Source organism: Stegostoma tigrinum, chromosome 21, assembly GCF_030684315.1.
Source record: "Stegostoma tigrinum isolate sSteTig4 chromosome 21, sSteTig4.hap1, whole genome shotgun sequence".
NCBI lineage: Eukaryota > Metazoa > Chordata > Chondrichthyes > Orectolobiformes > Stegostomatidae > Stegostoma > Stegostoma tigrinum.
This window is the reverse complement of record NC_081374.1, coordinates 14,920,986-14,943,426: the sequence shown is the minus strand read 5'-3', so window position 1 is coordinate 14,943,426 and position 22,441 is coordinate 14,920,986. Positions and strand designations below refer to the sequence as shown.

The 22,441-nt window shown below is 38.6% G+C and overlaps 1 protein-coding gene across 2 annotated transcripts in view; it reads right to left on the bottom strand.

The window, feature by feature from the left end:
• Window positions 1-2,410: 2,410 nt before the first annotated feature.
• mdm4 (MDM4 regulator of p53) overlaps window positions 2,411-22,441 on the bottom strand; it is a 39,775-nt gene continuing 19,744 nt past the window's right edge. For both annotated transcript variants that reach the window (XM_048553046.1, XM_059653362.1), the window contains exons 4-11: window positions 21,716-21,849; window positions 17,313-17,362; window positions 12,426-12,493; window positions 11,046-11,142; window positions 9,850-10,004; window positions 7,306-7,476; window positions 6,074-6,190; window positions 2,411-4,468 (exon numbers count right to left, since the gene is read on the bottom strand). In XM_048553046.1, coding sequence (XP_048409003.1) covers window positions 3,902-4,468; window positions 6,074-6,190; window positions 7,306-7,476; window positions 9,850-10,004; window positions 11,046-11,142; window positions 12,426-12,493; window positions 17,313-17,362; window positions 21,716-21,849 — 1,359 coding nt within the window. In that variant the 3' untranslated portion in view covers window positions 2,411-3,901. The remainder of the gene's footprint in view (window positions 4,469-6,073; window positions 6,191-7,305; window positions 7,477-9,849; window positions 10,005-11,045; window positions 11,143-12,425; window positions 12,494-17,312; window positions 17,363-21,715; window positions 21,850-22,441) is intronic.

The following is a 22,441-nucleotide window of genomic DNA, read 5'->3' as shown; positions in this document are numbered from 1 at the left end:
GAAGCAGCGCATAAAGATGTGCAAAGATTGGACATAAGTGTTTGCGAACAGATGAGCAAGACTGAGGTTAATAAAAATTAGTACAAAAGAAATCTAATTGGGAGCACTGACTCCATAGAAAATGGCCGAGAATTAATAAATGGAAAATATAATGGCAACAGATGAACTAAACAAGTACTATGTAATTTTTCCTCACATTACTTCCCTTCCTGATTTACAGTTTTTTTTTTCTGGAATGTTGCTTGTATCTCCTGTAGTGAGGACTAATGCAATCACCAGGCAAGTGATACCGAGAAAATTGTCAGAGATGCAGGTTTAAAAGTCCTCTGGGTACTGGTGGATATCCTCAGAAGGTCTTAAAAATGGTGACTAAGATTTTGATGCACAAGCTTTAATTATTATTCAAAATTTTATAGATTCTTCCAAGTTTCCTTCTGATCAGAAATAGCATAAGTTTGGTCACAGGTTTAAGTAGTGTCTTAAAAGGAGAAAAGTGAGTGAGAGAGGTAGCAAGAGAATTTCTGAGCTGGAGGCGCTAGGAGCTGAAAGCACCAGGACCAGGATGGTGCAATTAAATTCAGTGATACTGAGGGGGGCAGGAATAGGCGAGCACATCTCTCTCAAAAGGCTGGGGGGCTGAAGGTGATTACTCACATAGGGAGAAGCAAGCCATGGAGGGATTTTAAAACAAGGTTGAGTTTTTAAATTAAGACTTTTCATGATCAATAATACAAAAAGATGGATGAACAAGACAGATTGCAAATCACTTACAATGTCATTTCTGGCATGAAGAGATGGGTTATTTGGGGTCTACTCAATGAGCTGGAACTGAGAACCACTGGACCCTTTGGTGAATTCTTCCAAAGGCACATAGGGAAGCTGTCCAAGTAAATAGGGGAGTTTGGTTTTACAAATACAAACCTCCTCAATGGGAAAGTATAATGCTCAATAACCACTCTGACAATGGTTGTGACTGTAGTATAGTAGTCAGTAAGTTCAATATTAAAAGAAGTTTGGAACCCTAATGCTGAATTTTAACATGGAGCAGTAGCATGTGGGGCTGGGTTTAAAGTTAGTGCAATTCACTAATCAGGCAGCTGGCTGTAAGTGCAACCTCTTCAGCACTACCAAATGGTAACTGGTTGGTTGGAGCAGATTGGCATCCAATTTCAACCCCCTTTTTAGAAATATCAACTTGAATCATTCTCACGTGAAACAAGGTTTTACGCCAGACTTTGGACATTAGAATTTCAATCACCAAGAAAAGGCATTTTTTTAAAATCGCTTTCCTCCAAAAAGTATTGAAATTATTTGTTTGGTTCAAAATATGATACTATGTTGCTTTTTTAAAAACTGCAACACTGACTGAGCCAAACAGACCAACCAACCATCAATTTTCTAAAACAATGGCTAACTTTGCCACCCATTAATTCTGCTTGTGTAGTGCCTTAGCCACCAAAAGCCATAACAAGCAATGGAGTATACCAAGTCATCTATATTGTGCATCTTTCTATCCTGAACAGAGAAACTGATCTTGATCGGTTAAGTAAGAGCTGCGGGTACAAGATTAGACAAGACGCTGGAATTCAGATACAAGCAATTTAACTCCTGACTCCTCATACCATACATCTACATGTCAATCATGATGGAATACTCCCCTCTTGCCTGGGTGAGTGCAGCTCCAACAACATTCAAGGAGCTCAACAGCATTTAGGACAAAGCAGCCCACTTGATTTGACTTCCCATCTAACCCCTTCAAAATTCATTCCTTCACATGGTGCATAATGGCAGCTGTATGTACCATGAACAGAATGCATCAAAGCTCCTTAGAAATCACCTTCCAAATTTGTGACCTCTGTCACCTAGAAAGTGAAGATGCAGGAGAATACTGCCATCTTGCAAGTTCTCCTCCTAGTCACACACCACCCTAACTTGGAATTATATCACGATTTCTTCATCACTGGATTAAAATCCTGGAATTTCTTTCCAAATGGAACGGTAATAGTTCTGTGGCATTTCACCACCATCTTCTAAAGGACAATCAGGATGGGCAGTAATTGCTACCCTAGCCTGTGCTGCCCACATAGCATGATTAATAAAGAGAAGCAACAAAAGGTAACTGTATTTTGTAGCTCCAAATCGGTCAGATAATATTTTTGAGCAGATAAAACATGGAAACCAGTCAGTAGGCATATCTGAAATGGAATTCAGTTGTGATTAACTATGTACTGGAATTAGATGGTAAATTGCCCCTCAGACCAATAATGTAAATCAAAACAATTTCTTCTTTGCTTTTTTCATGCTTAAGGTTTTAAGTACTGCAATGGTTTTTAGTTCAACAGAAATTTACATCACTTGTTAAATTTTGGAAGTACCCACAAAGCACCTCATTAAAGGGAGAAACATCAAATCAGTATATCAATTATTTTATTGAAGCAAATCTACTCTCTGGTAGTACTGAATTATTGCACATTAACCGCAGCTTAGTATAAACTGTCACACCAGAAGACTCCCAGAAATGTCAAACAGTAGATACCCTAATCAAAAACACAAAAGTTGTCAAAAACCAAAAAAAAAATATATTTAATTTTTTAAAAAAGTGCTCAATTACTAAACAACATTTGTCATATTCTTCATGGAAACATTGATGCTAAAGTACTGGCCACTGTACAGAACAACAGTTTGATTTTCTCTGAAACCTTTCTGCTCCAGAACTTAACAACTAAAATGCCATTTTAAGGACACCAGCATATGTTGTGAAATTTAGAAGAAATATTAGCTTTAACACTGACAGTAAGTCACGACATCCAGCATTGTCACTAGATTCAAAGAAGTATAAATCCCAAAAACAACACAGGTAATTTAATTCCTGTCCTTCCAAACTATAGTTGTAAAGATTAAAAAAATTTCAGCCATCAATGTTGTGATTACTCACAGGCTGTGCACGCAATAGTGGAATCAAGAGGGGAAATGAGGAGCAGATGAAATATGACATTAAAAGCAACGGATTATGGGCAATTTCCTCATTCCTCAAATGCCTGGGTATCAACTGCTAAATAAGTCTAGAATCAATGGCCAAAATAAAAATGGTTACTAGATTAGTGTTGTTTAATATGCCAAAAGCAGCATAGCATTTCAAATTCTAGCTAGCACTAACTGGCACTCGAGATGACTGCAGACGATAGCATCTCTCGTGACTACAGCAGAAGATTAAAGAAACATGCATTTACACATCACAACCACGATGTTTCAAAGAATTTATAGCTCAAAAGTATTTGAAAGCAGAACTCTGCAACTTGGACACTGAGACACAGCAAGTAATTTTTGATCCAACTTGCAAAGAGGGCAACTACAAAATCTGGCCCAATTTTAAAACTACCACTGGTCAGCTTCAAAAGTTTCATCGATAAATATAATGACTATAAAAGTTAATAGATTTTGTACCATTGCTAATCAAAGAACTGCACAGAACTTTCAAAACCAAAATAAATATTACAATAGAACCCAATGTTATACAGAACAGAATCTACACCATTCTAACACAAAAAAGAACACTCTTGGCAAACCTTATCACAATCCAAACATATTGGCTCCACTAGCATGCATGGCACTTGTTGTGAATGTTGTTAACTGCCAACATATGTTGTGTCCTGGTTCAAATGACATAAAACTCTAAGTTGTGTTTACAGTACTTCAATTTACCTCATTAAACTTGAACTCTGCAGAGATGCAGAGAAAACACCATTGCTCCAGATAGACCAAGACGGATTCCTGCCTCTTCCAGCATACTGTTCTTTACCCATTACCTCTCCATGTTGCAAAGGCAAGTGGAAAAGCTCAGCTGGAACAACAGTCATAAGCAAAGATAGCTTTGCATTTCACTTGACGGCACAGCATGTAGCTATCCTATAAAAGTTCTTATAACTGTATTAATTGGCTGCACACACACAGGACAAGGCAGTTTACGCTTATGTAACATTTTAGCACATGCATAGCATGCTACTAGATGTCCTGTCTTTCCATGGATAATATTCCCAGTCCTGGGGCGCACACCACAGACAAGACAGGGTCCCAAGCGGTTTCTCTGAAAATGTAAGGAGTCTTCACACTGAGATTTTGTTTCTTCAGACTTAAGTTCCTCTTTATTCCTTGACAAGTTGATACTTGATGTGGATGGCTGTGAAAGTCTATCTAAGGACTCTGAAGAGTTATGTTGGGTATATTTTCCTTTCTCATTGCATTTTAGTTGTTCAGTCTGAATCAGAGGGTCAGAAACAGACTTTCTGCAGTCAGGAACATCAATGTCTTCACCTTCCTCTGTCACCTCAAAGCCAGTAATTAATGGGTCAGATGTTGAATGTACGAACTTGGGATTGAGGTGCCAGCCTTCACGAAGTGCCCAGCACCACAGGCAATATTGCTTCTGAGATGGATTACACTTTTTACAGTTGGTACATTTCCAAGAGTCCTGAAATGGAAAAGCAGGAACGTACATCATGAGCATCTTAGTGCTTTACACCACCTGGGATCAAGTCAGACATTTTGGATAACCACTTTGATTTTACAGCATAAAGGAAATGTCAGGCAATGTATTGCAAAGGTTATTTCTATTACCAACTCTATCTTTCAAGATATGAATATGGTTAATATTGCTATTCAATAATAAATTAACCAACAGGAAGATCAGAACTGTTCAAAATTGAACAGTATATGAACTTTCAAAACAAATCTTTTAAAAATTGAGATGCCTTTATATAAGTTACTAAAACAAAATAAGGCAAATTAAGCCCAATTATGCAAAGCAGCTACATAAAATTGAAATTTATAGTATAGCAGAAGTAGCAGTAATTGTTCAGAGCATTTTTCTTTGGTATTGTGCACCACTAGTAAACTGCAGGTGCATTAATGGGTTGTCTAGATAAAACATTGGAGCGAAAGGTCATTTTATACAGTACAAAAATCATGTTTCAAAAGAAAAAGGCATTGATATTCCAGCCATCACATCAAGATTTATTAATATTTCACAGGTACCAAGGCTCAATGGTTAGCATTGCTGTCTCACCAGCACCACGGACCTGGATTCAACTCCACCTTTGGGCAGCTGTCTGTGCAGAGTTTGCACGCTCTCCCTGTGTTTGCATGGGTTTCCTCGGAGTACTCCGGTTTCCTCCCACAGTCCAAAGATGTGCAGGTTAGGTGGATTGGCCATACTAAATTGCCCACAGTGTTTGGGGATGTGTAGCCAAAGTGGGTTATAGGTCGGTGTGGACTTGCTGGGCCGAAGGGCCTGTTTCCACACTGTAGGGATTCTATGATTCTAGGTACACAAAGTTAAAGCGACTAATGCATCACTCGAAAGGACAAGAATGCTGAGGTGGAAGGTGTGTTACAAATAGCTCTAGTTAGCCACAATCTGAAGTACTTCACTTCAGGAAGGATCAATTGGCCCCAGATTCAGAAGAACAATACCACAACCAGCAAGGTTAATTACAAGAACAGTTGTACAGACTAGAATTGCAGCCCACTGAATGCAAAACAGATTAAATGATGATATAATGGAGATGCTCTGAATGACTGAAGGAATTAAAATAGATAAAGAGAAAAACTGTCCAAGTTCAGAACAAAGCTATAAATGGTTTGGGTCATTCAAAAGATGATGCCAGAAAATATTTTCTTCCGAAGTCATGAAAATCTGAAATTCTCCACAACATTCCGTTGAGGCCAGATCAGGTGGAACTTTCCGCACTGGGATTGTTTAGATATTTGTTTAGCAAAGTTATTAAGAATTATGGAACCTAGGTGGTAATTTGCGTTAAGATACAGATCAGCTATGATCTAACAATAATAGAATATGCTTAAGATCTATACGCAAGTCGCATTTGCTTTCCACTATTTCACAAGAACAATCATGTTCACAGATAGACCAAAAGTTTCACAACACCCATTACTTGAAGCATGCAGAAAAGACAAGTTAACAATATTGTGACAAATCTTTAATTGTATTAAAATTGCTATGTATTATTTCAGTGTCTACAACGAAAACTTCAGAATACATTGAAATATTAGGAGTTACCTTTAAAAAATCATCAGAGTTTTCAAATGAATCAGAGATTTCTGTGTCAGTAGCCTCCCCCGAGCATGGCAAGTCGTCATCAGCTTCATATATTGTAACCTGAAGGGAGGAATAGGCCTGGGTCGGGAAAAGGAGTGGACAAGTCACAAGAGGAGTCACCAATATAGCTACTGCTAAACTGCAAGTGTAAGTCACAAAATGATTAATGTGATTCTTGCTGTGATTCTTACCTTGCTACTTTGCAGGTTAGGACTACCAGCTTTTCGCATTCACGGTGAAGAATGATAAGATGTTGGGAATTTTTTTTTAAAACCCAGTGACAGTATTAAGCACTTCTGAGTCACTTATAACAAGGTAGGTACACTTTAGCTCTGTCTAAGTGTACCTGATGATATTGACTTCAATTAAGTGCCGCCATACTACACCAGAGCAAAATCACCCCATAGATTTCAATCTTGCGTTTTCTAAGACCGAGCTTGTTGAATTGAAAGCAATTTACGCTAAATTCAGGGCATTTAACTTAGTCAAGTGCCCACAAGCTCAAAATTTCTCTTGTGAAGTTAACAGCCTTCAGAGAAGAGACTTTTATGACATCTATTTGGACTAGTTTCGACTCCAAACCCCAAAGACTGTATTCAACGTTCTTCTCCTGTCAGGAAAGAGCATTTTTTAACCTGAGACAGACAACGACCAGGGTAAAAAAAAAGTCTTTGCCATTATCACCAAGTCTACAAAAAAAATCTTAAAATATTAATTAATTTGCCATTTTAAATAAATATTATACTTTTTGGGAGATCAAACTGTACAGTTAAGTACATTGATTAAAAATATAATATCTGTATCCTTTATTTTTCCAGCAATATAAGCACATGTAAATGAGTTAGTACTAACAATGCTTTTCTTCCAAAAGGTTTTCCAATTCGTTACTTCTCCTGATAAAACATGGTCAATTAGCTATCTGCCTTTAGCACTTATTTCTGGATGATAGCTGATGGCCTCGGTCTTCCAAACAAAAAAAAGTTGAACAAACTGCTCACAAAGGCTGTCAAAGAAATATTGCATTTAACCTTTATCGGGTCCTCATTTGATACAATGACTCAGTAGCATTTGAAATTACAGTAGCCATACAGCCATAGTTCAAATGTGACTGAGTGACGCAGCATAGAGAGACACATGCATCTGAAAACTGATGCACCCATAAGTAACTTTAGATTACTTGAATATTTGCCTACCTCCTTGCAATCTGTATTTTTATCTTCCCCTCCTTTCTGGTTCTCACACAAATCTTTTTCTTTTGTTTCAAACTTTTCCAATTTGATTTCCACATTCACTTGGTCACTGGCAGGCTCATTCAGAAACCAGAGATCATCAGTCGAGTCAGAAACAATGGCAGTGTCAATATCCTGAAGAATGAAAATAATGGGTTAATATCGTAAACTTATTCAGCCAACATAAACTAATTAACATGCCATCATTTGGTACTTTGTGCGTCCTGTCCTATACTAAACAGCCTGCAATAAATTCATTGGACAAACCTAAGTAGCCAATAGCAATTCGGTTTCAACTGAGGATTTCAGCATGTATGAGTTTAAGTGGACTGGATAGAAGCAGTTTTTTTTTAAGGGAATCTACCACCCTTCTGGCTCTAGTCCTGCTCGAGTTCCAGGAAAGAAATGAACCCAAATTCCAGTGATCACATCTAGGATAGGAAATAGTCAAAAATCTAAATACATATCCACCTTACTCCTGCCATTGACTCCAAAAATAGCACAGACAGAAAATGAAAAGAAACAAAGAGACACTGCACTACAATCATTCAGCTTCAAAACAATGGACTAAAGTTCCAAGCTGAGCTCACTTAGATACGTTCTCTCATAAATTTTGCTGGCCTGCCTAGTCACTTAACTAGATATATGCATTATTTTATGTCATCTATAACTACAGGCATAGTTACACAAGTCAATAAAGGTGCCCATATTATACAAGTCAATAAAAAGGTGCTTATAAGGCCTTAGGAACACCTTTTGGTGTTAAGAGTCATTACCAGACAGGTGTCACCCTTGAGTGTCTCTGCACTGTTAACTGCAAAGTTTAATTATTGGAGATAAGGGTCAGAGAGTCATGGAGACTGTGGCTTATGCAACGTGTTGTCAAACAGTGTCTCCTGATGGGATGCAGACTCGCGCATACATAGTGCAATGCTAGGCTGGTTCGAACATGAAAACCTTAATACCTCATATTCTCTGCAGCCACATTGCCATACAGCCCATAAAAATATTCAATGGTAAAACCCGTATGAAATTCAATAATAAGCCATCTTCACCAACTGCTACCTTCAAAATCACCTCATGGATCTTACTCAACAACTTCAACATGTCCTGTTGCTTATCGTCTTCTCAATACTCCAGTCCTGACCTTGTAACAATACAACCTCTCACCCAAACTCAAACCTCTCACCAAACTCTCAAACCAAACCCAACAAACTTATGCTCTGCACAAGAGAAATTCCATCCCGTTCTCAAAAGTGACTGACATCAGCTGTGACAACCATTGCAATCCACCTTCATGTTTCTTTAATTCTCCACCATTTGATTAACCTCACCCAATTATCAACTGTGGTCTATATACATGGTGCCACTTTCACCTGATTCCAAACACATCTATCTGAATATAGGCTGCTAACCAGGTGCAAGCTTTAAGTGAGTTCAGGAAAGATAATGATTTTCTTTAACAAATGAATAACATTCTCAGTTGGATGTTGTGGCACATTGGGAGCATCCCTACCAGAGTGTCAGAGAGGATCATTATAAGTTAACTTAAGTCAGTTTTCATTGAAGTTTAGTTTATAGACATCTTAAATCAACCCTGTTCAGCTATGCCACAACACAGCTCTGGATCATGCGGAACTTGAGCCTGGGCTGTCTGGCTCACAGCTAGGTACAACAATACTGTGCCACAAGAGACTCTTATAAAGATAGTTTTTTTTTCTTTAAACAGCATCTAGGGAAGAAGGGACTTAGACCTGGATCTCCTGCCCAGAGGAAAGTACCTGAAGAACACACATTTTTTTAAAATAAACCGTTAACCAACCAAGTCCAATTATAAGCACTGACAAGTTGGTCATATACACAACTAACATACATCACCTTTTATTGCCTTTAATCTCAAGCATTTGTCTTCTCAACACAGGTTGCTAACCAGGTGGAAGATTATTGGTGAATATATGATTATATGATTATAGGAACCAAGACTATTAGAATGAGTACAGGGCACGAAGAACAAGGTATATCAACCATGGTAACAAAAGGTAGGCTGTCTACATATCAGTTTTGGACCTCAGTCCCAGGTTGCTTCTTTATGGCTGATTTATATTGCCACTTTGCCTACCCAGGCAACACTCAGGGAACACTTTTTAAGCACTTGAGACAGCAAAATGTAAATGTCCCCTTTGAACCTCTTCCATCAGGAGGAAGAGGCAGAAGCTTGAACACATGCACCAACAGGTTTAAGAACAGCTTCTTCCTTGCTATTACTGGAATGCTAAATGGACCTCTCTAATTTCAAATAATGCTGACCTTGCTTTATGCACCTCCTGTGCAGTCGTAAACTTGTATGTCTCGCTTTAAGTACCCTATGATCCGTGTCCTTGTTTGTTACGATCTGCCTGCTACGCGCGCAAGACAAAACTTTTCATTGTACTTAGGTACATGTGACTATAAGTAAACCTTCAATTTGATTTATAAGTTCTAACTTTCTTGTTTTAAAAATCACTTCACCTGGTTGCTGCAAATATCAGTTGATCCACTCTTTCGGCTTCCATAGTTTGAACGCAAACTTGTAATAAACCACCAAGGCAGTGCAGCAGCATCCCAAAGACCGGAAATACTATTTTTGGACTGACGTTCAGATTGATCATCTGTCACAGACTCATCTAACAAAATTAAACACAAACATATTGCAAAACTCTGCACATTGGATTTTGAGTTTTCAAGTTCTACACTAGAAATAAACAAAAGAATTCCAGGAAAAATCCACATAGGGTTCAGGAATACTGTTCAAAGAAATTTTAAGCTGCAAGAATGAAAGGAAAGAATCTTGATCCTGCTCCTAGCTAGCCAGAGCTGTCACAATGTGTCTTCTTCAGAAATAACAGTAGGAAGAGGTCAAAGATGTTTTTCTCAGGTCCACACAGCAACAATTTCTGGCACAGAGTGAAGATGACGGCATTCAGTTTGCATTATACCTGGCACAGAAGTTCTTGGTGCCAAATATTCAAAACAAAACTTTTGGTACGAGCAATAGGAATAATTTCAACACCAATGTTCATCATGGACACAGAAAAAGTGGAGGGGGAGGAAAAAGCTCAATAGTTACTGCAGGTTACATAAAATTGATAGATTGGTTTCTGCAAGTGATTGCACTTCATATAAGACAATAGACGCTTAAATAAATGCTGCACAATCTTGGAATACTTGGGATTGTTGTTAAGATCCTAGTGGTCTTATAGATGGTTTAAGCCGAAAACAAAGGCAAAAGGAGAAAAGCAGACAAATATACTGATTTTAATGAAAGGTGATGGTCTAGAAAAAAGTAACTGGCGTAAGTCACAACCAGCATACAAACAACTGGATTTTCAGTTCGAACTCTGCACGAAAATAAGATACAGTTAGGGAGTCATGTCACCCTGAACGCTTCACTTCACATTATAGAAATACGACGACAGGTTTTGGGGCAGGAATGAACAGACAGGGAAAGGATCATCTACTTAAATATTTTACACACATTAATTTGTTTCCATCTGTAGCATGCTTACCTCTGAATTTGCAAGTGCATTCAACGACTTTTGCTGTATGAGGAGCTTCACTCCAAAAGTAGTTCATTACATTTGTGAAAGAGTTATACAACAAATTGACTAGATAAAATACAAAACATCCTTTAAATCTTAATCCATCATAAACAATTTAGCACTAACCTGATTCAGAGTTCTTTCTTTTTAAATGTGAGGTAGCTGAAGTTGGTATGTTCCAGGAAGTTATTCCCTCTTCACTAAGTTCCCCCGATGCGGAGCACTGTATAGGGAAGACAGAGTAAGGAGCAAATGTTTATATGGCTATCTTTTAGTTGCGAATAGGATGTAGCAGTTCCACTAAGTCACTGTCCTTTGTGTCAAAAAAGAAAAGGCAGAACCCCAGGCTGAATGTTCTCAAAAATTCTTGGAAACAGAAGATTCTAAGTAGAGAGTCAAATTCTGAAGCCAGAGAAAATATGATAAATTGTTTCCTTTACTGGTATGCATAAAGCAAAATTGTGCACTAATGGTTTATCATACTAAAGATTCCAATAGGTGCAAAACTATTGCTGTAGTCACGTCAATTGGATTAGGGTTGAGGGGTGGGGGGAGAAAGGAGAGTCAAGGATGTAAGTTGGGAAATAAATTTAGGGGTTAAATTACAATACATGACCAAGAAGTTTGTCTGCACTGCAAAAAAAATGTAGGCCCATATGAAGTAACATTTTACGAATACAGCTTTCTATTTTTCCAAATCATTAAAGGTCTTAGCTTGCACTGACAAATAGAAATTTAAATGCACAGTTGCACAAACAAAACAAAAAGCTGATATTTAAGAAATTGGTCAGCATAATGAAACAGAATTAGAAAATTACAATAGATAAAAAAATTACTGATCTTTTCTTATTATTAAATCAAATTTTCCAAGATACTCTAGGACATTGACAGATGAAGAGAATTTATACTCAATATCCCTGATGCACAAGGTTAAACTGAAGATCAACATGTCATTCTCTGGCTCCTGAATGTACTTATGCTGAAACGGTCAATGTAACTTGTAGACATTGCTATCATGAAATAAATTACATCCTGTTATGCTAAGTTCCTCTTCTCATGAAGACTCAATAACGATTTATCCTATACCATGGCTAAATAAGCTCCTAGACTCGGCAAGGAAAGGAGGGTTTGGTGGCAGCACTTTACCAAATTACAAGTTGCCGACGGTGCTGCAACATAATATACATTGAACACAACATCACCATAATTATCAAAGTAACCCATTTCCACCTACCCATAAAAATAGAGGATTAAGAAACAAAGTGGCACCTTTCAAAAACAATATTTCTAGGTTTAGAGGACCTTATTCATTTCTGCCATCTTCCACAAATTGAATCAAGTGAACAGAGAGGAAGGTGCTACATCCTTCAACAGACAGAGAAGAGAACTCTGGAAAACAGAGAAGAAGACTCTGTCCCACCCATCTGAGCTCTGACTACAGCACACTCAGACAGGAAGTACAGAGACGGGGCCACTCTGTACAAAACAAATCACACAGTAGTTTACCTTCAGACGATCTTCCCTCATAGGCAGGCATTTCGTATCCTTTACAAGTGTGCGAGTCTGTGCAGCATCTGCATTGCAGGTAAAAGAAACAAAAAGAACACCTTCCCCAATATTAACCATTCTCAAAACAATCATTTGGTATTCACTGCGTGTTATCACCCAACCTCTGGTCATTGATTTTAAGTGAGAAAGCAGGATTAGTTTCCCTTGTTAGTAGTCTCCGCTCATTCCAACGCTCCATTACACAGGCATCTCCGCAGAGGAAGACATGGCAGTGTAGATTTATAGTTAACGTGAGGATTAAAGTAATATTTTAGAGCAAATACACAAGTGAAAATTCTTAGATGTTTTACTCTACATTCAATACTCTGCGCTACTGAAGCCTTTTTAAGATGGATCTGGACAATACACTATTGTGAAATTCAAGAATTTTTCTCCATCACCCTACATTGGGAGCTGACGTTTTAATTACTCACGAATTCAATATTAATTCTTTAATTTCACAATAAGCCATGCATCCAATTGATTGGTTAATGTTTAAAAAAACTCATTTAATTGTTGCTCATCCACAATTTCATGGATATAACTGCACATCTATTGTCAGGGAAACAACATATGGGTTGCATTGTAAAATTTCACTCAAGTAGACAAACCTCTATGGAAGAGTACTTGGTACAACCTGTCTCACATTTCAATTTCTACTGCAAGCCTCATTAATCCTTCAATATCATTAATCACCAGCATCTACTCGGCCTTGCAGTTCAGAAGACCATGAACGTGGCATGAAAAATAACAAGTGGCCTGCAGGTTAATCCACCAGATAGACGTCTGCAGTGCTCTTATTCCTACCAAAAGAAGTGTTTTTGGGATTGTAGATTAGAATTTGTAAATCTACAGATTTTGCTGAAACAGGGCAATTCAGCAAAATGACACTTATAACATACCCTGGAGCAGGAGGTCAGAGTTTATAATCAGGCATTGAGTGACATCCCAACTCACCTGCCCATACTCAGAGGAGCTTAAGCAGTTCTTGACCACACTACCAGTTGCAACACATTGTAATGGAGTGCCTACTCTCAAGAGGGGGACGGCCAACTGACAGGACCAATGCCATACTGAAGTACAGCATTTTAAAGTCAGCTGTTCATGAAAGCTGTAAGCAGTAACCAGAATTGGCATAAGTATGCCAGTTAGAGAAAGATGCACAGTGGAAGCAAGGACCTATAAAGGACAATTAAAAAAGGCAAAGGATAGGGTGGGATGAAATACAGAAATAATATTGTATTTATTACTTCAGATAGCTTGGTAATTTTTAAGCAAAAATTTTAAGTCAGAGAATTAAAAACTGAAATGCACACAGTTTGAAACACGCATGCATTCCATTCAACTGAAGAGTTCCCTTCCCAGTGTATAATTACCAGATGCCCATATGTGTGGCAAATGCGGAAAGCATTTTGACCACCATTTAGAGCAATCCAGCAACTAAATTATAAAATTATTCAAGCAAGGGAAAACAGTTTATTTTCAAATTATCCCAGCTGGATAATTCGCTCTCCAATGGTACTGCAGATTGTGACCCACTTAAGGGTAGATGAATTTTGCACAACCAAGGATAATAAGCTGGAGTGACAGAAACTGAAACTGAAGAGATTTCACAAGTATTTTCACTCTTTACTCTTGACTCAGTCTCTTTCCATGCCGTATACCTTCCCTTCTCCCAAGCTGATGACATATCCATGGGCTCCTGGGGTGATGGCATACAGCATTAGTTGCCAAGAGATGTGCAAATGCAGATTAATTGATCTGGTCATGACTGGGTTCAGACTAACATACTGGGTTCAGACTTATATACTGGGAAATTTATCAAGTAAATTCTCTTATTCATAGCAAAAACAGTTTGATTGATTATAGAATCATAGAATTGTTAGTGCCAAAAGAGGCCATTCACTTCATATGTCCTCATCAGCTTTTGAAATTAGGCAAATTGGCGAGTATCAAACTTTTGCCCTTACCCCCAAACTTTGATCACTAGTTCTATCCAATATTTCTGTGGACCGATTAAATCAGACCCAGGACTCATTCCTTTGTGACTTCCTAACAAAACTCCACTTTCTGGGCCACAGGGAAATTTCAATTTTGAGTTTAATGGTCAACTTATAGACACATACAGCATCATAATATTCAGGAAGACGAAGAGCAATATACAATTTTCCAAAACACAATAGTGATTTAAAGTGAAATGTCCAGCAACTCATGGTGATTTGAAACAGTAATACATTGTTTTGCTGGGCCTACACTGACTTTTTTCCCCTAACTGGTGAAGTAGTTTTCTTGAAGCAATGCAGCCCACGTGGTAAAGGTACTCCCAACAGTACTGGTAGGTAGTTTCAAGGTTCTGATGCAGTGATGACGTATGTCAAGTCAGAATGGCAGGCAACTTGGAAGTTGTGGCGTCCTCACACATCACTTAGCATTCTAGGTTTAGGAGGTACTGATGAAGAAGCGTCGACAGGTTTCTGCAATCATCCTGTAGATGAGATCTAATGTACTGGTGATGGAGGGAATTATTGATTAAGATACTCGATGTGCTTCCAATCAAGGGAATTGCTTTGTCCTGGATGACACAGAACTCAAATGTTTCTGGAGCTGTATTCAAGCATTCAGCTGAAAAACACTCCATTACACTTCTGAATTGTGCATTTTAGACAGTGGGAAGGCTTCAGAATTCAGGCAAGTCACTTTTTGCAGTACACCAAGCCTCTGATGCTTTATTGCCCCATAGTTAATGTGGAGCTGATTCAGTTTTGCTTCTAGTCACTGCAATCCCCAAGGTATTGATGATGGGCAATTCAATGATGACAATCCCTCTGAATTTCAAGGGAAAATGGCTATTTGGAGATGCTGATTATCTGCCTCTTGTATGGCATGAACATTAGTAGCAACACCTGACTTCTGTCTAGGTCTTGCTAAATACAGAAGGTGACTGCTTCTAATTCTTAGGAATTGTAAACGGAACTAAGCACTGGATAGAGAATGTTTCCACTTCTGACTTTAGGATGAGGAATGATCATAAAGCAGCTGCCGATGGTTCAGATAAAGTCACTGAGGGAAACATCACAGTGATGTCCTACATTGAGGTGATTAGTCTCCAACAACTACAAGCAACTACCCTTGTGCCACACATGACTGCTTCCACCACAACTGCAAACTGCCTCCTGACTTCACCTGCGTGGCATCAGGGAGCACATGATCAAATGGCACCTTGACGTCAAAGACAGTTATGTTCTCTTCTCACCATTTTTGTTCCAAAGGTGTTGCAAGACCTACAGACAAATAGGCCTGGCAACATTAGTGAGCACATATCACAACAGCATAACTATCGACATGTTTCAATGCTCTGCTGCTGATCAAGAACAGAATTAGTCAATAACTGGCTGGATTGATTGGGTCTATCCTTCTTCATGCTGAAGAACATGCCTGAGCAATCTTCCATGGTGGGGTAGATGTCACTGTAGTAACAGAGACAGCATCACATGTTTCAGAACATAGGTCCTTAAGCACTGCAGCCACGGTGCATAACCATGGTTGCATCCAGTGAGCTCAGCCACATGATATCAGTGATTCAAACGAGCTAAACACTGGTTCAGAATTGGTAAGAAATTCAGGAGGTGGCAGAGATGCATCATTCACTCAACAACTTCAGGCTGAAGGTGGCTGCAAATGCTTCAGCCTGTGTGTTTTGCAGACAGATACTGAGCCTCCCCATGAGTTGAGGATGGGAATGTTCATATAGTTTTCCTTGCTTCCATTAATTATTGAAATGTCCACCACCCATTCACAACCAGATATGGCATTAAAAAGATAGCTATACTACAGACATGGTATGTTTACAGTCCCGAGAGTTTATTTCACTGGTCTTTTTAAGTACAATCTTGGTGCTACGTCTGGCATAGTTTCCTTTATTCCTCAATGAATTAAAGTTGAATGATAACAATATAGTAAGAAATACACCAGACGCCAAAGGTATAGATTGTAAAGAAATGCATAATTCTGCTGCTCATGGTTCACATGGCTACCCAGATTTGAATGGCAGGATCTGTTTCCAACCTATCCCATTTAACAAAGCGGTGGTTCCACATAATACAATGAAGGATGTCCTTCGCGTGAAGGCAGGACATTTCTCCAAAAGGATTGTGTGGAGGCATGAAAGGAAACATTTGTGACCAGTAAAGTGATACGGTCAATTGAAGGTTCTACAAGTTGTCTCACCACAAGGCAGAAGTACAGTCTTTCAGGACTCAGCCAACTCAATCAATATGCTATCCAGCCACTCTTAACAATAAGACTTTGAAGTCCCTCATTCTTTATAGTATGTCTTCCAGGTGATTCTTCCAAACGAGGTACATTTTACAGAGTTATATTTTTCCTCTTGCTGTAGGTTCATAGTGTCCAAAAAGCCTATGGCGGTTTTTTTTTAAAAAAGCAGATTACAGCTCAACAAGGAAGTTAGGCCACAATTTTAAAAACTCAATACAAACCAAGGTAGCATGATTAAACTTTGTACAATTTCACATTTTTAAAAAAAATCTTCCACGAGCCTGAAAAACAGGTGAAGACCACTATAAATCAGATTCTTTAGAAATCATGTAATCCTCCTTCCCTCCTTTCAACTGTTACCAGTTCTCAGCCTGAAATATTAATATCCGTTTGGAGTATTGACATCAACACATTAAATGGATTTATCTACCATCTAATTTAAAAAAAAACACTACACGGGGTTACCTTCCCCCTTTTTATACTCTTTCACCTCCCTCCCTCCCTTTGCAGCAATACAGTTCAAACAAGTGCTACAATGCAGGACCAAAAGATTCAAAATAATATACACACCTTGAAAATTGGCAGTTCTCAGGTTCCTCGAAAGCATTCCATACAAGTGGCTGCAAGAGAATAAGCATGTTTAAATGTCAGACATATTTGTTTATTCAGCGTGCAATTCTTTAAGACAAAGTTGCTTTCTACAATATAAATCTCCATATGTAGTTCCTTTTCAAATCAAAACACAGTGAGACATTACAGCAAGAACAAAAGAAAGGTAGGTTATTGGTGAGTATTTCCTTCATGTCTCTTTTTGATTGGAGGATTGGCTTAAATCAGGCAATGTTATTTCAGCTGCAAGAGTACAACTCGGAAACTCACTCAAAATATTTAGCATCCACATTATTTAACTAAATAGTGATGGATGGGCAGGTGCTGTTCTACAGCTGTATCAGATGGGATCTGGCGGATGCCAGTGCAATCTATGGTGGCCATGTCAACAAGTGGAAACTCAACACAGAGCTAATGAACTGGAATCTGAGCAGCAGACACTGCAACAGGGGAGGTACCTAGAAACTACATTCAAGAGGCAGTCACATCCTTAGATTCAGTTCAGCAAATTTAGTTTGTGGTCAGGAACAGAAGAGTGTGACTGTAGGGGAGGCACATTTGGGGATCCAAAATTTTAGTTTTAGAGGAGCCTCAGCCAGTCCACTGGTCCAGCAGGTAACGAGTCCTTGCTCCCTGCGTGCACATGCAAAGTGGCACTAGACAGATACAATTAGGGGGGTGTAGCTCAAAGATTGATGTGGGAGAACTGGGTTCCAATTCATTGGGCACTAGGGTCTGAGGAAGGGTCACCAGACCCGAAATGTTAACCGTTTTTTCCTTCACAGATGCTGCCAGACCTGCTGAGTTTTTCCAGCAACTTGTTTTTGTTCATGTGGCACTAGCCCCAGTCCTGGACTGTTCTGTTTGCACAGTCTTCAGTCAAATCATGCTGGGACCAGTATCCTGGTAAATTGATTAGATAAGGCATTAAACAAATTAATGGTGACAGTGGGTGGAGTAAATACAGCGAGTGCGGAGGAAGAGGGTTCAACTGAAAGGCAGTTTAGAAAATACAAAAGGAACAACAGAGCTGCAGGGTAGCGAAGATGCAAAGAATACTCAAAGAATGACTGGAAGCAGCAGAAAACATACACTGGAGTGAAGCAGAGATTAAAACCAGACTAAAAGATAATGGTCCGAAGTCAACCTCAAGGGTCATTAACTGAATACATGAAGCATTTGTCACAACTTAAACAAGTTGATAGCAGTAACAGAAATAAATGAACATGAAACCTGATTACAAAATGACCAAGACTGAGAACTCAATATTCAAGGGGAAGTGATGACCTAATGGTAATATCACATGACTATTAATCCAGAGACTCAGGTAATATTCCAGGGACCCGGGTTTGAATCCTGCCATGGCAGATGGTGGAATTTGAATTCAATAAATATCTGGAATTAAGAATCTAATGATTACCATGAAACTACTGTCAATGGTCAGGGAAAAGCCCAATGGTTCACTAATATCCTTTCGGGAAAAGAACTGCCATCCTTACCTGGTGTGGCCTACATGTGTTGACATTTAACTGCCCTCTGGGCAATTAGGGATAGGTCAGAAATGCTAGCCTAGCTAGTCATACCTACATCCCAATAATGAATAAAGAAAAGGTATTTGCACTCTAAAAACAGGCAAAAACAGAAGAGCTGGTGAGCAGTTTTATTGATAAAAAGGTATCAATGCGAAGATCATGTAGAATCAGGTTGGTTGAAATAAGTAACAATGTGAGAAGAAATCATAGATGGCAGTTATTCATAGCCTCCTGAAGAATTCCTCACTGTTGGACAAAGTATGAATCAGGAAATAATTGAAATATTTATTGAGGCCTAACAGCCAAATCAGCAACAGATGACTTTTAAGATAATAGAGAGGAAGAAAATTGATTATAAAAGCAAATTTGCAAGTATGAAAACAACTAGGCTTCCTACGAATATATAGAGAGTTTAACTAAGTGTGGGATCCTTGGAGGATGCAGCTGAGGAATTAATAATAGAACAGGGTAACAGCAGATAATTAAACCAATATTTTTCATCAGTGGAGGTCTCTACACACATTCCAAACATAACAGTAAGGTGCTTATACGAGGAAAGATCTTACAACAGGCTTTATTGTGACAGACGAGCAAAATGTAGACAAGTTTTAAAGGAAATGGCTGTATAATCAGTGAAAAATTGACTGAAATATTCCAGCACTCACTCGATTGTAGGCGAGTTTCTGTTCAAGGAAAGGAGACAGAAAGCAGGAAACCATAGGCCAGTTAGCCTACCGTATGTTCTTGGAAAGATGTTACATTCAATTGTTACAGGAAAAAAAAACGGTTTTGAAAAGCTGCATGCAAACAATCAGAGCCAATATGACTTTGTGAAAGGGAAATGACGTTCGAAAAATTTGTTCAGATTCTTTGAGGATATAACAAACAGAGTTGAAACCAGGAGTACAGAGTTTTGGGGGTAATGTATGAGTGCGTACTGAAGATTAGTTAACACACAGAAAACAGACTCAAGATTAATGGGTCTTTTTCCAGTTAGAATGCTGCAACTAGTGGAGTACCAGAAGGATTATTCCTAGGGCCTCAATTTTTTAAGCATCTATAATATGACTTGGAGGAGAGACAGAGTGTAATTGTAATTTACAAGATAATGTATGGTTTAGATGGGGTGGGCACTAGGAAGTTGTTTCTGTTAGGCGGGGAGGCTAGGACCCGTGGGCACAGCCTTAAAATTAGAGGGGGTAAATTTAAAACTGAAACGAGACAACATTTCTTCAGCCAGAGAGCAGTGGGCTTGTGGAATTCATTGCCGCAGAGTGCAGTGGAGGCCGGGACGTTGGATGCCTTCAAGGCAGAGATCGACAAATTCTTGATCTCAGAAGGAATCAAGGGCTACAGGAGAGTGCAGGGAAGTGGAGTTGAAATGCCCATCAGCCATGATTTAAATGGCGGACTGGACTTGATGGGCCAAATGGCCTTACGTCCACTCCTGTGTCTTATGGTATCTGCTGACAATACAAAAATAGGTGGAAGGTTATGTTGTGATGAGAACATAAGGAATCTACTATGGGATACAGACAGGATGACCGAGTGGCAAAAACCTGACAAATGGAGTTTAATGTAGCAAAGTGTGAAGTCATGTACTGTAAGAAAAAAAAATCAAAAAGCAAGATAATAATTTGAACAGCGAGAGACTCCAAAAAAAAGCACAAGACATAGATCTGTATTAATGAAACAAAAAATGATCAAACAGATGCATCAAATAATTAAAAAAGCATAATATTTTCATCTTTATTGCTAGAGGTTGGAGTTTAAAAGTAGGGAAGTATTGTTACAACTGTAAAGGGTATTAGTGAGACTGCACCTACAATACTGTGTTCACTTTGAGTCTCTGTATTTAAGAAAGTATGCACTGGCATTGATGGCACTACAAAAGATTCACTAGGCTAATTCCTGGGATGACAGGATTGGCTTCTCAAGAATGGCTAAACAGACTAGACCTTTATTCAATAGGAGTTTAGCAGAAATAGGGGATGATCTCCTTGAAAAATAAAACATTGAAGGGGATTAACTTGGTAAATGTTGAGAAAATGTTTCTGCTAGTAAGAGAATCTCAAATTAGAGAGCACTCATTTAGAAGCTGAATAGCAAAAGAACTTTTTCTCCCAAATGTCTGGAATTCTCTATCCAAGAATTATGGAGGGTAGATCACCAAACATATTGAGAGGAAAGAAAGATTTTTGAAATATGAGGGAGTTGAAGGCGACGACAAGTTAGCACAAAATGGAGTGGGACCTAGGGCAAAACAGCCATGATTTGGATGAATGGCAGGGTAGGCTGTAGGGGCCAAATGGCCTACTCTCGCTCCTATTTCTTATGTACAGGTTAGAGTTTCGTTGCTGGTGAAGAAAAACTTATATAAATTCAAAGTTAATCAATTCAAAACTAATAAAAAATGGTTTGAAAATGTGCATTGGATAAGTTCTTCCTCAAATGTAGCTCACCAGAGCTCGGTGCATTACAACCTTGCCAAGTTGTACTTACAAGTATAAGTGTCATGAGGTCATCAGTACAGCTTGTATTAAGCATGTGGCCACAGAAATTTTTAAACTATGGAATAAGCACTTGGATTTATACAAGTGTATAATAAAACTATAAGCAAATTGATCCAACTTCTAGTCATCTAAAGAGTTGGACTGGATTCCAAAAGGGCCACAGCTCAAGTTAGCTTACGAGTTGGCACTATCACTGGTACAAATACTACAGTATTTTCATGGTCAGACTAAAACAGTACATTAGATCATACTTCAAAACAGTCTAGATGCTTTCCAGAGAACGTCAATGAAAAGATGATAGAAGTCAAAATGTTTTTACCTTGGATCTTTAACAGAGAAGCTCTGCACCCCAAATACTTTACCAAGAGCATCATTTCCACAGTGTACAATATGCTGTTGCTGTTGGTCATAGAGTTGCTTTAACATTATATACTGACCAAGATAATGCATTATCTGCAAAAAGAAAAAAACCACTCAAAATAAACACAATGTTTTCTAGCAAAGGAAAGCACTCGAGGTCACATGCTCAAAATGTGCTTTTTATCAAAGACTTTAATGAACAATTAATGTCTAAAACACTTTCTCATTTAAGACACCGCTGCAGAGGAAGTTCTGTCCTCTCAGAGGGTCAACGGTCTTTGGTATAGAACATTACAGCACAGTACAGGCCCTTCAGCCCTCAATGTTGTGCCGACCTGTCATAATGATCTCAAGCCCATCTAACCTACACTATTCCATGTACGTCCATATGCTTATCCAATGATGACTTAAATGTACCTAAAGTTGGCGAATCTACTACTGTTGCAGGCAAAGCGTTCCATTCCCTTACTACTCTGAGTAAAGAAACTTTCGTAGACAGCAGTGGAAATTTTGTCATTGATTATATTTGAATTGAGCAGATTTTTCATCTGTACAGGAGCGCAAGCACAAATGGGAATTAAGATCATGAGCAGAACAGCTATGATCTTCAGTGAATGGTGAAAACGGCTCGACAGACTAAATGGGCTGCTTTTATTTTTCATCATCTTATCCAAATGCCAAAGTG